This window comes from Colletotrichum abscissum (assembly GCF_030869225.1).
Source record: "Colletotrichum abscissum strain IMI 504890 chromosome Unknown Scaffold_16.1, whole genome shotgun sequence".
In the NCBI taxonomy this organism is placed as follows: domain Eukaryota; kingdom Fungi; phylum Ascomycota; class Sordariomycetes; order Glomerellales; family Glomerellaceae; genus Colletotrichum; species Colletotrichum abscissum.
The window spans coordinates 752265-768863 of NW_026850054.1; the positions used below are offsets into that span (position 1 = coordinate 752265).

The 16599-nt window shown below is 49.6% G+C and overlaps 7 protein-coding genes across 7 annotated transcripts; 4 read left to right on the top strand and 3 right to left on the bottom strand.

The window, feature by feature from the left end:
* Positions 1-1108: 1108 nt before the first annotated feature.
* On the top strand, positions 1109-1777 carry CABS01_07586 (O-methyltransferase; the record flags this gene model as incomplete). The annotated part of the gene is made up of 1 exon (XM_060540948.1): positions 1109-1777. One exon carries the CDS (start codon positions 1109-1111, stop codon positions 1775-1777), a length of 669 nt encoding a protein of 222 aa, XP_060403116.1.
* A 192-nt stretch (positions 1778-1969) lies between these two features.
* On the bottom strand, positions 1970-2719 carry CABS01_07587 (uncharacterized protein; the record flags this gene model as incomplete). Its single annotated transcript, XM_060540949.1, has 1 exon — positions 1970-2719. One exon carries the CDS (start codon positions 2717-2719, stop codon positions 1970-1972), a length of 750 nt encoding a protein of 249 aa, XP_060403117.1.
* A 1620-nt stretch (positions 2720-4339) lies between these two features.
* On the top strand, positions 4340-8287 carry CABS01_07588 (uncharacterized protein; the record flags this gene model as incomplete). The annotated part of the gene is made up of 7 exons (XM_060540950.1): positions 4340-5332; positions 5723-5778; positions 5854-5972; positions 6121-7171; positions 7234-7762; positions 7830-8028; positions 8130-8287. The coding sequence occupies 7 exons, from the start codon at positions 4340-4342 to the stop codon at positions 8285-8287; spliced, it is 3105 nt and encodes a 1034-aa protein (XP_060403118.1).
* Positions 8288-8450: 163 nt separating this feature from the next.
* Positions 8451-9221, bottom strand: CABS01_07589 (uncharacterized protein; the record flags this gene model as incomplete). Its single annotated transcript, XM_060540951.1, has 2 exons — positions 8451-8656; positions 8744-9221. 2 exons carry the CDS (start codon positions 9219-9221, stop codon positions 8451-8453), a joined length of 684 nt encoding a protein of 227 aa, XP_060403119.1.
* A 1982-nt stretch (positions 9222-11203) lies between these two features.
* On the top strand, positions 11204-11932 carry CABS01_07590 (uncharacterized protein; the record flags this gene model as incomplete). The annotated part of the gene is made up of 1 exon (XM_060540952.1): positions 11204-11932. One exon carries the CDS (start codon positions 11204-11206, stop codon positions 11930-11932), a length of 729 nt encoding a protein of 242 aa, XP_060403120.1.
* A 255-nt stretch (positions 11933-12187) lies between these two features.
* Positions 12188-13866, bottom strand: CABS01_07591 (uncharacterized protein; the record flags this gene model as incomplete). The annotated part of the gene is made up of 5 exons (XM_060540953.1): positions 12188-12316; positions 12380-12649; positions 12714-12982; positions 13037-13418; positions 13483-13866. The coding sequence occupies 5 exons, from the start codon at positions 13864-13866 to the stop codon at positions 12188-12190; spliced, it is 1434 nt and encodes a 477-aa protein (XP_060403121.1).
* Positions 13867-14701: 835 nt separating this feature from the next.
* Positions 14702-16161, top strand: CABS01_07592 (uncharacterized protein; the record flags this gene model as incomplete). The annotated part of the gene is made up of 4 exons (XM_060540954.1): positions 14702-15178; positions 15255-15367; positions 15428-15910; positions 15972-16161. The coding sequence occupies 4 exons, from the start codon at positions 14702-14704 to the stop codon at positions 16159-16161; spliced, it is 1263 nt and encodes a 420-aa protein (XP_060403122.1).
* Positions 16162-16599: the final 438 nt, after the last annotated feature.

A 16599-nucleotide genomic window follows, 5' to 3' on the forward strand; every position in this document is an offset into this window, starting at 1 on the left:
ATATTGCTGACCCTGCTCCGGGAAAAAAAATTCCAGTATCGTACCCAATTTGGCCTCTGGGCAAAACGATTCTGTCTTTTCTCTTCTCCCTTTCAATTGATACTCTGGCGTAGTTGCGTGACAGCTCGACCTGTGTTTGGTGGTATACCTTGAAGCTAATAGACCCTTCTTCTACTCAGACTTTTTCAGTTGCAATCTAGCTAACTCTCTGAGACATCGAAGAAATTGTATAGATTTTGTTTCCCATCTATTTCGTGTGCGAAAGTACTGTGTAAAGACGGTAGGAGGTAACGACATGGAGGCATGAGCCGGGCCGGGCACGTGCATGTTGTCACCAGTCTTCAGCTCGTGCTGAGTTGGACAGACTCACCGAGAGCGAGGTAATATTTCAAATACCGTCTTACATTGAGGTATTTGAGCATGAACTAGTTCCTTGTTTCATCGCTTCAGAAAGTTATCACCACACTTGTGTGCGATGCGGTGTTGCATCTTCAGGAAACCTTGGCTTGCCTAACAAAACTCCTCCCCCACACCGTCTCGGCCCCGCTCGTCGCGTTTCGGCCTGAGTTACTTCTGCGGCCCCACGGTGGGCGGACCGGAACCGGCTTTTATACTTGGTCCGGGCCGCTGTGTGATACTAGATAATTCCTTGCATCAAATGCACGAAATGTCTTATCGCGATCTGTAATAAAATTCCTGATTCTTCGCAAGTCGGTGGCATATCTCGGCGGTTTCGCATGCATCGTTGAACGCGAGAGGGGGTTCTTCGTAAATTCGTATAGATCTCGGCGGCCGATCGGACCGAACCCGTTGGAAGCTGTGTTGTAGGTATGTACTCCAAACTCGATAGCTTGTGATGTAAGAGCAAAAGTTCCCAAGCAATGCAATTCGCCGAAGCAATCCTGCTCGGTTTCCGAGCTTCAACTACAATACTTGACGTACCTTTGGTGAAGTGCTTCGTCTGCCCCATCTGCTAGTAAAGGTAGGTCAAGCGTACCAACGTGGGCAAGTATTTAAGTCCGGTCCCGCCAGCGACGGTGATGGGGAGTCATTTTGGAGACACAACAAACAGTCATAACTGAAAACCATCACCTGAAACACCACCAAGATGTCCAATGAGGAGCAAAACACCGTCGCGGCTGCGGATGCCATCGAAAGCGTCGCTCGAACGAATCTTCTCCCACCAAACGGGAAATTGGACAGCGCGATCGCGAACTCTCAGAGGCACAACTTACCAGAGATCACTGTTGCCCCGCTCCAAGGCCAATTTCTCGCCATTCAGTGTAAGCTCATAGGCGCCAAGGAAGTTCTCGAGATTGGTACCCTCGGCGGGTATTCGACCATCTGGCTCGCCGAAGCGGGAGCGAAAGTCACTAGCATTGAGATCAACCCAAAGCATCGCGATGTAGCCCTTGATAATGTCTCGGGGCTCGACGTCGAGATCATACTCGGATCCGCTCTGGACGTCCTACCCAAGCTGGCCGCAGATGGCCGCAAATTTGACATGGTGTTTTGCGATGCATCATGGGGCGAGCAGGAGAAGTACTTTGACTGGGCAGTGAAATTGACCAGACCGAAGGGATGCATCTACGTCGATAATGTCGTGTGGAACATCTTGGGTCAAGATAAGGCGAAGGAGGGGAAAGAGTCTTTGTTGACCCACGTCGGAAAGGATAAGAGAGTCACGGCGACGGTTGTTCCCATGATATCAACCGCGCATACGGTCCATGAGGGTCACACGGTTTTGGACGGCTTCTTGTTAGCAGTAGTCGATTAGGACATCTAGTACGAGAGCTGGGAATGAGGAGAACGCAACGAGTCAGCGAATGGCCCTGTACAGGACTGGTTGAGTGTCGCTCTTGTGTACGTTGAGTGATATCTTATCAAGTCTCTTTCTACAGCTAAATCTAGTGCGGTGATTGAAGGATCGAATTGTTGTTAAACAATTATGTGGTATGTAGCTGGCGCATTATACGCTCTCGGCGTAGCCCGCCTCCTTGGCAGGCACTTCCTTAGCTTTCTTCTTCTCAAATAACTTCTGACCAATTTTGTCGGTCATTGCGTCCGTCTTGTCTCCTAAAAATGTCTTGATGCAGCCGTAAACACCAGAAACGAACCAAAAGATTGCATTGACCAAGTCGATCCAGACTGCAACCTTCATCAAGCTCGTCTTGCTGCCTTTGTATGAGTTGTCGCTCTCCCTGTGAAGGAAAATTGCTGCAAAAATGCCAAACACCACGATCCAAGAAACGAAAAGGACAAAGTCCCAAGCGAAAGCACGGTAGGTCTTGAAGATCTTGATTCTGCTGCCAACATAGGGAATAGCGCCGAGCGGTGTGGCAGCGACGAAGAGAACAGCCGTGACAGCTGAAGCTCCTGCCACGGTAATGGCAAAGATCCATTCCGGCGAGAAGCCATCGTTTGCCTTGCGGTCAGCGTCGACACGGTTGCCGTAGAAGCCGCAGGCGATGAGAGCGAAGAGAAATTGGAGACCGCGGCAGACTAGGCGGGGTACGACTTCGAATGTCTTGAGCCATGATTTCCCCATGGTCTTGCCCGTTGCAGCGCCCTCGTTGAAGACACCGCGTCCGGCTTGGCGACCCATTTCTGCCTTATCCGCGTTACGGAACTCGGAGGCGGCGCCGGCGAGGCCCTGCACGTTGCGGCCGAGCTCAACGGCACTCTGGCCGGCCTTAATAGCGTTTCCGAACTTTCCCATTGTCGTTGTGAGGTGAAAGAACGTGTATGTCGGAAATGGTTTGGAAGTATGCGATCGCGAAAAGCACACAAAAATGGAGAGGAAGACGCAAAGTTGGAAGATGGCCACGGGAAGCCTATCGAACGATGCTGTAACGAGAAAATAATGCAAAAAAGGCGAGACCGACCGGCAGTGCAAAGTACTTAAAAAATTCCGAGGAAACACAGGCGCCAAGTAGTGGAGAGAAGAATGAAATGTCGTAGTAAAGATGATTCAAGACAGCATCGAGGACACCAGGAAAACCATCTTTATAAGATGAAAATGGACAAAGGCCATTGCTCTTGAGCGGAAACAACATCCAATGAGTCCAACCTCACAATGTTGTTCAACGCAAATAGTAACACCAGTCCTTTGAGCTTTGGCGCTATTACTGTTGCAGCGCTGAACAGTCACATCCAATCATTCATTCTCCAAACCCTGGCGCGCATCTGGTAGGCTGTCCAACACTGGAGCCGACAGGGCTTGGCTGTCTGAGTCGTTGCGAGTCAACCCCAACTGCCTTTGCTTTGTCCCCCCAGACAGGGCGCTTAGCGAAACGCGTCGCTTTGTAGGCGCCAATGGAGGCAGCTATCCTTTGACTGAATGAACAGCTGGACCTGTGAGACACGTGCTCGGTCTTGAGAGATGGCGACTCACCTTGCGGAGGACAACAAAAGACGAAGCGTCTATTAGCCGCGACGTGAATCTGCAGGCCCTCGAGTCACTGTATGATTGTGGTATGATTGTGGCGGTCCCGGGCTCCCAGCGAGGCCGACGCGGGCTCCTACAGTTGGAAGTGAGTAGGGGCAGCGCGCTCAATAACAGGCGTCAATGTTCTGGCCAGGTCAAGCGTAAGGACGCTGACACGAGACGCGCCGTGAATGGGGCTTCAACGAATAACCCAATGAGTGCATGTCAGTCTATCGTGCTCTGGTAGTTTCAATTAGGATATGAGACTTTCGATTGAGAGAACTTGACAATATCTGGCAAATATCAAGATTGTCAGGGACAGAGGTGAGCGGAGAGCATAAAGGACCGTCCGATCCCAAAGACTTGATTGAATGTCGCACTGGGAATGCCAAAGGATGGTATTGAAGCTCATAGCTGCGCCATCCCAACATGAAGCCTCCGCCAATAAGGCATACTGCGTCGGGGCGCCTTCAATCTTCAAGCCTTATGTCTACCGTTGTTTCTGGACTTTGTCCATAATTGAACAACCTTCGTGATTGAACATGGCAGCTCTCAGCGTGCCGATTGAAACCTAGAGCATCAGTATTGGAAGCTCCCAGTTGTTCTTTTGATCGTCCGAAGGCCTGGAGCATCGGCGCTTGTGCGCCACTCATGGTAGCATCGGCCTCGGTTCTTGTGAAACACAGATCCGAGCGACCGCGAACCTTCAGTAACTGAGCATTACCGACCATGCCGATGATAATCTACCGCTCACGTTGGACATGAACAGTCCAGATAATGCAGGATCCCCAGTGAGCCAAATCTATCCCAAGACTTAGCAGACCGTCATATTTGACTGCTTGACATAACATTGAAGCCAACAATCGCCAAATTTTTATGCCCGCAATTTAGGCTTCATCGATTAGTAACAAGATGTCCACCAAAGCGACAAGTCTCTCAGCAGAAGAGATTCTTCGCCATCCCGCATACAAGACGACGCAATGGGATCTTAAACCCAGGCTATCGGGATTCGCGACAGTGGCCGAGTCCCGCCCAGGTGGGCCATTCCCTATGTGGTACGAAGTTCACGGCCGAGGACCAAAGAAAATTGTCTGGATCATGGGCCTCGGTGGTAGCCGGAACCTGTGGAAGCGTCAGAATCGACACTTTGGGCATCTGCGTGGCGAGGAGTACAGCTCCCTTGTCTTCGATAATCGCGGGGTGAGCAAGTCGGCCAAGCCAAATTGCAGGTACAGCACCTTGGATATGGCAAAGGACCTCGTCGAACTGCTGAGGCACATTGGCTGGCTCGATACTGATTCTCATTACTACCCGCGAGACTTGAACATTGCAGGAATCAGCTTAGGTGGCATGATTGCGCAAGAACTTGCCCTTCTGATACCTCAACGTTTGCAATCGCTGATCCTCATCTCTACGGCTCCCCGCCTGATTCGAACCGTTCACACATTCGAGCATATGAAACAACGAGTCGCCATGTTTCTTCCCACAGCAGTTGACGTAGAGCTCAAGAACAAGGCCAGTAGGCTGTTCACTAGGAGTTATCTCAATGCGCCGGACACCGGATCCCTGGACCCAGAAAAAACCTTTCCCACCAACCTTGACCGCTTTGTGGCAGAGGAACTCGCAGAGCGTTGCGAAGATACCGACTTTTCTCGGAGAAAAGGCGTCGTGCTACAGGCTATTGCCGCTGGATGGCACCACAAGAGCGACGCAGATCTCGCAAGAATAGGGGACGAAGTAGGCAGGACCCGAATCTTGGTGATGCACGGGACTTTTGACGAAACCATTACCTTTCCGCATTTTGAGCTAATCAAGGCTGCGTTGGGAGACGGGCCGGAGTACATTGCTTGGAAAGACTGTGGCCATGTGCCGTTGTGGGAAAGAGAGGAGGAATTCAACGAGACCGTAAGACTATTCATTGACAAGACAATTGCAGTTTCGGCCAGTCTCTAGATCTTCTAGCTCACGCTTTTCATATTTAATAGCACTCTCGCATGCTCATTAAAGTTTATTTGCCCCATCAGGGCGTGGGTTGCACCGCACATATGACGGAACTAATCCCATTCGTCTTTTGAGTGATCCGTCGTGGGACCTCTGGAAATTGGGAACGGCAGCAGGGGCCGTAACCCCGCGTTCGGGGTAGACTTGAACCGAGTCACCCGTCTCTACCTCGCGATATCACGGATATATGTCTGCACGCTTATCCGTCGAATTCTCAGAAGTATTCAAAGTGATGCCTATCTAGTCAATCATCACTGAAGTTCTAGCCAGTAATTGGCATCATGACCTTGTGAGATGTTCGTGCAATTCTTTTTGCTAGCGCCGGCCCTAGCAGCTGCAGCCATTGACAGGTATGAGGAAAGAAAGTTATTGGTCTAGGAAAAGACGTCATATTCTCATGTTTGGCATTACTGATATTTTCACAGAAAAGCTATCGTGGAGTCTTTCAATATAGTGCGAACAGAGGTGCCTAAAGTCATAGACAACACCACAACACCTCTTCAGGTTGGAAATGGAGACTTTGCGTTCAATTTTGACATCACAGGTACGCAATCGTTGGTACCTTTCAACACACTTTCCAGCTGGGGATGGCATAAGGATGCGTTGCCACAAAACGGGTAAGACCTTGGCCCTTCAGTCAATTGCACACTCGCGTCCTTCGGAGACTAATATCGCGCTGTATTTCACTAGAGAAAAGCTGGAAGAATATGCGGGCGTCCCTGTAGTTACGCATGGGAGAGAAGTTATCTACGACCTTGAAGATCCGAAGCTGCCAGAAATATCGAAATGGTTGAGTGCTAACCCCAACCGCATCAATCTTGGCCGCATCAGCTTGAGTTACAAGAACGAGACGCTATCATCGATCACGGAACCCCGCCAAGTCCTTGACCTCTGGAACGGTGTTACTACTTCGTCGTTCAAGGTTGATGGTGAGGATGTGAAAGTGGTTACTCAAGGAGATTTTGACACCGACTCCGTTACTTTCGACATCGAGTCCGTATTGATCTTTGAAGGAACCCTTCGAGTTGAATTTGACTTTCCGTTTCCTCCGATCCACAAGGTTGAGAAGACATCAGACTTTGAGGTGTTCATGGGAAGCTACCAATTCCCGGACAATCACACGACTTCTATTGTTAAACTCGGAATTGATTCTGATGACACAGCTCATATCCATCACACAATGCAAGAAACGTCATACTACCAGAACTTGCGGTGGCCCAAGGAAACACCATTGACTTTGAGGAGAATCGGGAAACAGAATTCTAACACGACTAATGCGCATCGCTATGGACTGTTCCCAGCCGCCTCAGCAAAAAATGTCACCAGAGCGAATGGATTGTCCTTCACTGCCCAGTATAGTCTCAAGCTTCAAAGACCGTCACTGCCCTCCTCGATTCGCCGGCGGAACAGTCTTGATTGGCAGAGGTACTGGCAAGAAGGGGGGTTTGTAGATCTCACCCAGTCGTCGAACCCAAACGCGACGGAGCTCCAGCGACGCATCATACTCTCACAATATGCGATGAGAGTCAACAGCGCAGCCACTGGCCAGCCACCACAGGAAAGTGGTCTGGTGTATAACGGGTGGTGGGGCAAGTTTCACATGGAGATGGTTGTTTGGCATTGTGCTCATTGGGCGACTTGGGGAAGATCAAAATACTTTGATCGGATATTCCCTGCTGTCTATGAGGATCTCCTGCCTAGCGCTGAGGCAAGAGCCCGTCGCATGGGATGGGATGGCGCAAGGTAAGATTTACAGGTCCATCCAATTTTGAGATCTTCATCTGCTGATCAGAGTGGATAACCAGATGGCCCAAGATGACGGAGCTTGTTACCAAGGGCATCGCTCCTGGAGAGACCAGGGCGTATCTTCAATGGCAGCAACCACACCCCATCTATCTTGCCGAACTAGCCTACAAAGCCAACCAAAGCAGGGAGACTCTCCAACAATGGGACCGTACCATCACGTCAACTGCCCAGTACATGGCATCGTTCGCTTGGTTCAACAACGCGAGTGGCAAATATGATTTAGGACCACCTATTCAGGGTGTCACGGAGAATTCGTCCCCTACAGAGATTTCTAACTTGGCCTACGAGCTTGCTTACTGGCAATGGGCTCTCAATGCAGCGTGCAACTGGAAAAAGAGACTTGAACAAGATTGCCCCTCAGCGTGGTCTAGAGTGGCAGAGAATATGGCATCCCCTCCTGAGTATGATGGCCTGTTCGCTCCCTGGATCGGCGGCGGCGTAAATGCATCCTGGTGGGATAACCCTCAGCTCAACAAAGATCCTAGAAGCGTCATCATGTTGCAAGGCATGGTACCCGACACCCCACTGGTAAGTCTTACGGAGGTTTCGAGGTAGACTCCCAATTTGCTTCATTAGCTGACGATAGATGCACAAGGTGAACGCAGAAGTCGGTGTTAGAACTGCAGACAAGGTATGGGATGTGTGGGGTGACGCCCAAATCAGAGGCTGGGGCCGAAACGTATTGGCCATCAACTCGGCGCGTATCGGGAACCCAGAGCGAGCCATATATCACCTAACTAATTTCGGTTACTGGACGTTCGGTGATCAAGGTTTTGCTCATAGGTCTGGTCCAAGTGAGTAATGCAGCATGCTGAACGAGTGTACCTAGTTTGCGTACCACGAGACTACACCGAGCGTCGGGTCCCAACACGATCGGCTAACGAGGTTGCTATAGGTCCATCTCCACCGCCCTATTTCCCTGGAAACGGGGGGTTCCTGTTAGCGATCGGATATATGGCAGCGGGATGGGCAGGCTCCGAAGGGCACGCACCTGGGTTTCCGAAAGACGGAACTTGGGTTGTCAAGCATGAGGGAATGGTCCAGGCCCTCTGAACAAGACGCGAAACTTGGGATGTAGATGTCTAAAGAAGGCTGTCCTAATGTGCCCAGAAGCTCCGGGGAGCTCCTCTTGCTATTGATATCTTGGCGTATGTATAACCATATGGTTGCACTTGCCCATCACCTCAATTGCCCTCTTTTACAAGTCTGAACTTATCTAATGACCCAGGTATACAGCTACTCGCAAACCACCGTTATATGGAGCCGTGGTTGTCTTGAACCCATTCTTAGGATCGTCCAGATGCTCAATCAGATCCTTGTAACCAGCTTGACCAGAGATGATGTTGTCAATGACGATCAAGGCGCCGGGTTTGAGATGCGGTTTCACAAGAGCGAGTGTAGGCATCGCAAGCCGCGACCAGACTTGTCAAGTCTTCAGCGGGTTGATTCATGCCATACATGGCATATAGCAGCCCAGCATGTAGCTTTCAGGGAGGGAAGCAAACTTACTGTCAAGTAATAAAAAGTCAATTTCCTCAGGCAGATCAGTCTTCAGCGTCTCTCGCAGGTCACCCTCTCTAAGTTGGATCCAGGATTCAACCTCAGGCCCCGCCCTGTTCCAGTGCTCTCGAGCTTTCCTGGCTTTGACAGGCTCGTTCTCTGTAGCGATCACTTTGCCATTGGCACCTTGTGCTGTTGCATTTTGTCCTACGGCGAGGGCAAGCCAGATAGTGCTGACGCCAAAAGAGGTCCCGGCCTCGACGACATGTCTTGCCCCCGTAGCGCGCAGGAGGAGGTAAACCAGAGCGCACTTGTCCGGCTCCAGGGCCACGAATCTTTCCAGCGCCACTGAAGCAGGTTGACTATCTGTGCTGACGTACGGGGGCTCATTGAGAGCCTGGGTATGAAGGTCCTTGAGAACAGCCAGTGTTGCAGGACTTGCCTGTAGTGAGGCTAGGTGCCTGTCCAAATCCTGAAGATCAGCCATGATAAAGAGTATAAATTGGTGATGATCTTCGGGTACTCGAGTTCCGGGATGAGAAGAGCAATGCCGCAGCTCAAAATTCGTGCGGAGAGTTGGTTCTCTTTTTGCTCGCGCCTAGTCTGTGAGATGCATCCGCAAATCGCTCGGTTTGCTGCTGAAAAATTCTCTACTTGACACCTCAGGAACAGCGACAGATGGAGAATACACCGATCTATTACTGAGGGAGATTGTCAGGCGTTTAAAGGATGCGGGGTCGTCAGAGCGGCAGCCTTGACCGGAATCAACCGCGAGAGGAATCGGGTGCACATCGATTCGCCGTGTCTCCGCTATCGGACCGTGAATGGACCTCGGCCGCAGACGTGTACTATGGTCGACGACATCAACAACTGCCGACTGATCTTATCATACTACGCTAGCCTACATACCACATGGAATTGAAATCATGAAAATTGGTAAATGAATGAATTCCATTTTCGACATAGTTAATCTTAAATGCGCCAGTCATATTTCCGCTCATTTGATATATTCATGGGGTGGTGGTAGGCGCCAGTTGAGACACCACTGCCGATCACATTTTTGTCAGTGGCAAGTACCTTATGATACTAATGAAGCTTGACCAAATGTGTAAACCACGTTGTTCTTTTGAGCTTAGATTAGGCCAAATCCCGACGCTCGGGACTCGGGAATTAGGCAAGACAGTGGCCAAGACATTTGTTGCCCTAGCTGGAGACATCGGCTCGTAGATGTCACATCATCCAGAGCAACCGCAAGTAAGACAGATAGGACATTTGGACGATTGAACGGGAAAATACCAGAGTCACTTTGTCTTTCGTAAGGTGGACCATTGTAAAGGCGAGATAGCGCTACCAATAAAATGGCCAAAATTGGCTAATCTGACAGAGCCTAGAAGTCATCGGCGAAGGCTGGTCTAGGTACCATGAACAAGTTGACAGAGCTAATGAGATGATTTATTTGGATCTTGGTCGAGGATTTCGAAAGAGAATCGCAATGCAGAGAACGAGATTCTGTTGTGAACGGGATAGAAACTGCCTTGAAGCGGTGGCCCAAGACGAGGAATGGAATTACGGGGATTGTCAAATGCACTTCAATGCACGTAGTTGAGTGTGGCTTCCAGCCAATGATTCAAACACCGTAGCCCGAGAACGTCCTGAGACACTTTCGTGCTACACCGAAATCAGTTGCAGCCACGCAGCCATTAGACCGAATTCTACTGGACGCCTTACACAAGGGATGCCTTTGCCTATTTCCCACAGTCCTCTGTTCCATCCTTCGTGAGACCTAAATCTGTGCCACTACATGACAGTGGAAACGCCTCAAAACGTCAACTGGACTTGGCCTTTCGTAGTCGTATACGATGGAAGATGGTAACCAATACGTAACATCCTAGAAATGATGAATCTCACAAAAATTGGAAGTTGAACTGGCGCATTACAGTCCTGTCTCACCTCAAAGAAATCTCAAGTCATCGCCAAGAACGAGCAATGTGTCTATGAGGTCTACAGGGCGAATTGTGCAAGGTCCAAGACAGTGCCTATTTTCAGCAACGAACGGCCCGATACCAGAAGGCAGAGACATTGCATGGCTGGGCAGCTGGGGCCAGGCAGATACCCGGCCAGGCAGACCTCGGCGCCCCAAAAGGAGAAAAGAGACAACTTCTTGGCGTCTTTTTGGGATATAAAATCCCTACTGGTGTACGGTGATCAATGAATAGATTTCTAGCTTAGAATATAATAATGCCGCGTCTTCATCTCTCACTTTCTTCCACCATCCCTCGTCTTGTTGGATCACACGGCCGCCTGCTTTCTCAGCCGATTTCTCCGGACGAGCCACTCAACCCATCGAAACAAGCAAGGTAAGCTACGGTCCTATTACCCTCGTCTTCTTATGTTTCCAGGATTGATTCCACTTCTTTCGCGAGTCTCACGTGCGCCATGTTCAAGTAGCTGACACGAAGAGACAGAAACATGTCCGCAACATTGCAACCCCAGCGCGCCACCAACACTTCCTGTCGCGAACACCACATAATCGACTGGGATATCGAGCTCCGTGACATAAGTCTTCATGATAGCTGTGTTGTGGGAAGATTGTGCGCCCTGGCTGAGGAGCGATCCTGTCCGAAGGCAAGCTTGTTCGCAGCCTATGAAAGAAGCGGGCTGTGGGATGCTTGCGACCCCAAACACCGAGCTTGTCACATAGACGAGCCCTGCTTAATCACTGGCGAGAAATCCTGCGCCAGGATCCTCTACGTGGCTAAATATGAGCACGCCAATGGCACCTGCTTCTCTCGCGGGTCAGATCATGTGTTCTGTCCAACAACAGCAACATCCGATCTTGACCGGCAGTACTTATTCCCGAAATGTTCGGCATGCCTCATTCTGACTGAAGCCCGGAGTCTTGTTCTCATACACCGACGGATGCTTGACGAGTGTGTGGAAGATGAAGGGCTGTCAAGCACGGACATTGATTGCATCCGCACAAGTCTCTCTGGGTACATACGAGCTTACAATGTCAGGAGGAAACTGCACCTGGAGGAACTTGAAGAAGGAAGCCAAATGAAGCATGACTTGGAAATGGATTATGCTTGTGGTAATGGGGAGATTTCGAGTGTCCAGAGCCACGCTGCAGGACGAAAAGGGTGGTGGAAGTCAGTTGTCAAAAGAGCCATGAAAGCTGTCATTCGCATTCTGTCTTGAATCTAGATTAATGCTAACTCACCACTGTTAGAGATTCTAATTGGCTTACTTAGTCTTTCCTGCATGTAATTATGAGAATCTTGGCATCACAACAGTTGTCTCTCAGGGCATATCATGCCAAAACACCTAAGCAGCTACGTCTACCACAGAACATGGTTATCTCACGTATACTGTATCCTAAGGGGATTCGCACATGATAGGTTCTAGATCTAGAGTTTGATGAACTAGCTGAAAGCACTAGTGGCTGTGAAAACTTCAAGAACGATTGACCATTTCGATTTGAGCGACATCAATATCATCTTTCAAAGTGTCAACAGTCTTGGGCTGACTGGTTCCTGGAACTTCGTAGCGGCGGAACTTTCTTGCTGGCAGTTGTTCGATAAACTGAAACTGTTAGTGAGATGATTGCAGCGTGCCAAGTGTCCCGGATGAGAACTTAGTTCTTACCATGGCATTGATTTCTTCGAGAGTCCGTCCCTTGAACTCGGGAAGGAAGAAGAAGGCCCACAAAGCTGCAATGATGCAAGATGGAAACCAAATGTAGCCGTACCTAGGGCCCCAATTCAGGGCACTAGGGTTGATGAAGTAAGGCGTAGTAAAGGTTACAAGCCAGGCCAGCAGGTAACCACATGCCGAAGCAACCCCAAATGTGTAGCTGCGAAGTCTTTGTGACGGGGCTTCTCCGGCAACCATCCAGGAGTATGGTGCCACCATTCCCTGCAGGGCAGTCAGTCAATCGAAGCCGAAAGGTAAGTATCCACTCTGATTATCCAAAACCTACGTTGAAAGCAACCATGAAAATGCAAGACATTGCGACAAGAACCTTCCCCGCATTAATCGTATGTGGTTGCTTGTCGTATGTTACAGCCATGATGAGTTGCAAGCAGCCACAAATGACAAGACCGTTGATGAGCATAAGCCGGCGACGGCCATAGCGAACTACGATGAAAGCATTGGCAAGAATTGCCAAGAGACCAGCCGTAGACAGAACATTTGTCATAGCGAAGGGGTGTTCGACTTGCGCAACAGAGAAGAAGTATGCTTTATACGCTGTATAGCTTGAGTGAGTTCATGAAACTGACGTGAAATGGATTCGGAACTTACCAATGATGAACATGGATCCTGATGCGGCCTGCAGAGATACGGCGCCGATGGAGATCATGGAGCGTCTTCGGTCTATTCGATCCTTGAACATGTCCCAAAAGGTGACGGCCTTTGTTAACTCGATATGTTCTTGGATGGATGTTTGAATTTCTTCAACTTCATCGTCAATGTTTGCATCAGTAGGTCTGAGCCACCCAAGAGCTTTGCGACCCTCATCTACACGGCCCTCTAGAATCAGCCAGCGCGGTGACTCGGGTATGAGGAAAAGACCGATGGCCAAGAGAACCGGTATCACGTAAATTGTAGCCAGAGGTATCAAGTAAGCTGATCTATCAGGGCGCTGGGCGGTTGCCCAGTCAATGATAGTGCCGAGGAGAGTTCCCTGCGGTACGGTTAGCCATTCCAGGCCTGCTAAATAGCATGAGTTCCAGCAGTTGAATACCCACAATCGTTACACAGAACTGGAAGATAGTAAGGAATAGCCCGCGGTATTTTGCCGGACTGCTCTCTTGTAAGTAAAGTTGAGAGAAGGTCATGAAACCTCCATTGCCTAGCCCGATGAGCAAGCGACCGAAATAGAGTGGACCGATGTGTGATGTGGTCATCATGAGAATATTGGCTACAATGCATAGAAGGGAAGAGAGCCACAGGCACATCTTCCTTCCCAATTTGGTTGCGATTACTCCAGCAAGCACCGAGCTAAGAAATGCTCCAAGTGTCATTAAAGAAGATATGAGCTGTTGTCGGGTGGTGGAGATATTCCACCCGATGGCCGTGTTTCGGTCTTCATAGCCATAGACCTTGGAGCAACAGGTCAGTTCCAATAGCATTTATTCAAGACAAAGGATGTATTGAAGGAGGACGTCGGAACATGAGAAATTGGGAGAAAGAAGCCAACCTCGAGAAAGCCAGGCATCGCCTGTAGACCGCCAATGATTCCAAAGTCTAATCCGTACTGAAATGGAGACAATGCGATCATACCGCACGCCATAAAGCACCAGAAGTGAGCCCGAATACCATCAGCAGCCATTTTGGTCATGTTTCGCTTGGTTCAGCTACAGTAGTAGACCACCACTGCTTTGAATGTTGCATCTTTTATTCCAAAGTCTGAAAGAGGGGCTACCGAGTGTTTCTATAGGCTTCGTACATACAGGTTCGTCTCGAATCCCTGAGATCGGCAGTTATGAAAGCGAACTTGGCTCGGATGATTATGAGAAGATGACATGAGGTTGTACGCATGTGGGGAGGGCGAACACTAGTTTGAATTTGGAGCTGTCAAATTCTTGGTGCAGCGAATGGGGAGCAGTTCTTAATTCAAAGAGGAAAAGCCTGGTTGAATCGAAACGCCTGGGATTGTTCTCAAGAGGCTTGAAGTCTGCGCAATGTCCCAATGATCGGCCGGGAGATCATAACCGTTGCCGCTGCACCTGGCGGATGTGGGGTAGTAAATACCTCGAAGACGTGGGGTATCTGATACCTGAGAATGGCAACCCCACGGCAGATGTGTCAGGATAAACTGTATCCTTCGGCAGATGTTGAGTCCTGTGTTTTCCTTCTTCTGTAAATTCCCGTTTCCTCTTTTGAGGTATTCATATTTGTTTTCTTCGAAGGCTTTTCGAGCTAACACCACAAAATCCGGCTCCGCTGATTGGATTGGGAACCACCATGGCAAAGCCAGAAACGAAGACAGGAGTCAAAGTCATTGTTGTTGGCGCCGGCTTCGGGGGACTGACAACTGCAATTGAGTGCCATCGACAAGGTCACGACGTTAAGGTTTATGAATCATTCCCTGAGCTAAAACAATTGGGGGACATCATATCTTTTGGTGCGAATGCTGGCCGCATCTTTCACCGATGGTCCAATGGAGCCGTCGTCTCCAAGTTGAAACCGCTTTGCATCGATCTACATGAATACGGCTTCCGGATTCACAAGTGGGACACTGGTGAAGTTGTTCTCACTCAGAAAAGACCGCCTGCAGATCCCGAAGCACCTGTCCTCAATGGCCACAGAGGAGAACTGCACGAGGTCATCTACAATTATGCGAAGGATGAACTAGCGATTCCAATACATCTTGGCCAACCGGTCACTGACTACTTTGAGGACCAAGATGCTGCAGGTATCCAGCTTCAAGACGGAAGCAAGGTGAGCAATATCTCCGTTTCGTCAGATATTGATGCGGTAGCATCGCGACATCGTACTGATATGTGTACTTCTACAGGTTTCAGCTGACGTCGTCATTGCTGCGGATGGGGTCCGATCCAAAGCGAGGGAACTAGTTCTTGGCCACAAAGATAAGCCACAAAGCAGCGGATATGCGATATGGAGGGCATGGTAAGCTTGGTGTTTTATTTGCCGGGGTTTGAGGGTGTCTCTAATTCTGAGAGGTCGTAGGTTCTCCGCCGACGCCTTACTGGCAGATCCTCGCACCAGACAATTCTGTGAGGATGGCGATACCTTCAATGGCTGGATAGGCCCAGACGCCCATTTCCTGTTCTCTACTCTGAAGGGAGGTCGAGACTGCTCTTGGGTACTAACACACAAAGACGAATACGACATCGATGAATCATGGTCCTTTCCCGGTAAGATCGAGGATGTTTGCCGCGCACTCGAGGGTTGGGACCCCATGTGCCGAGTAATCGTCGAGAAAACTCCATCACTAGTGGATTGGAAGCTCATGTATCGCGATGCACTTCCTAATTGGGTCAGCGGAGGCGGACGAATTGCCTTACTAGGAGACGCCGTTCATCCATTCTTGCCAACAAGTACCCAAGGCGCGACTCAAGCCATGGAAGACGGCGTTACTATAGCAGTATGCCTGAAACGTGCGGGCAAGAAAGACATTCGTACAGCGCTCAATTCTTACCAAGGAATCCGGTAAGATAGAATCCTTTGCCCTTCAGCAATTATTGACCCGGTATTCTAATACCCAACATAGATACGATCGTGTGAGGGCGGTGCAGAAGACTGGAGTCTCCACTCGTGAGATGTGGCACAAGACAGACTGGGAAAAAGTGAAGGAGGATCCAACAACAATTGCTTTGCCAAGAGAAGACTGGATACTCGAGTTTGATGCGGAAAAGCATGCGGAAGAGACGTACGAGCGTGTCGCCACCCCTTCCCTTTAAGTATAGTATGGCTTAGATAGGATGATAGGAACAAGTGAGTGCGATAAATGCGTTCTAGACCATGTCGAAGCCAGACTGCCTGATTTAGTGCTACTTGTTTTCAAAATTCTATCAAGCCGCAACAGCCTCAAGTTCGCTGTTCATTGAATGCTTCACCTTGCTACAATGATCGGTGGGTTTCTTCTTGCAACCAGTTCTCAGGTTCCAGAGTGAGATCATTTCTGTGCTGTTGTAAGTGGGTACATTGCAGTCCACCTCCAAGATTGAATCGTCGAAGACCTGATCGATGGCTCGGGTTAACGGAAACGCGGGAAGTAAGTTGTCCTCGAAGACGCCGCAGTCAGCAAGATGCATACTACTTAAGTCACACAATAAGTAAATACAATAGAACTTTAGTAGTGTTAGTATCCCTATTATAGAGTAGTTAGTTCGAACCGT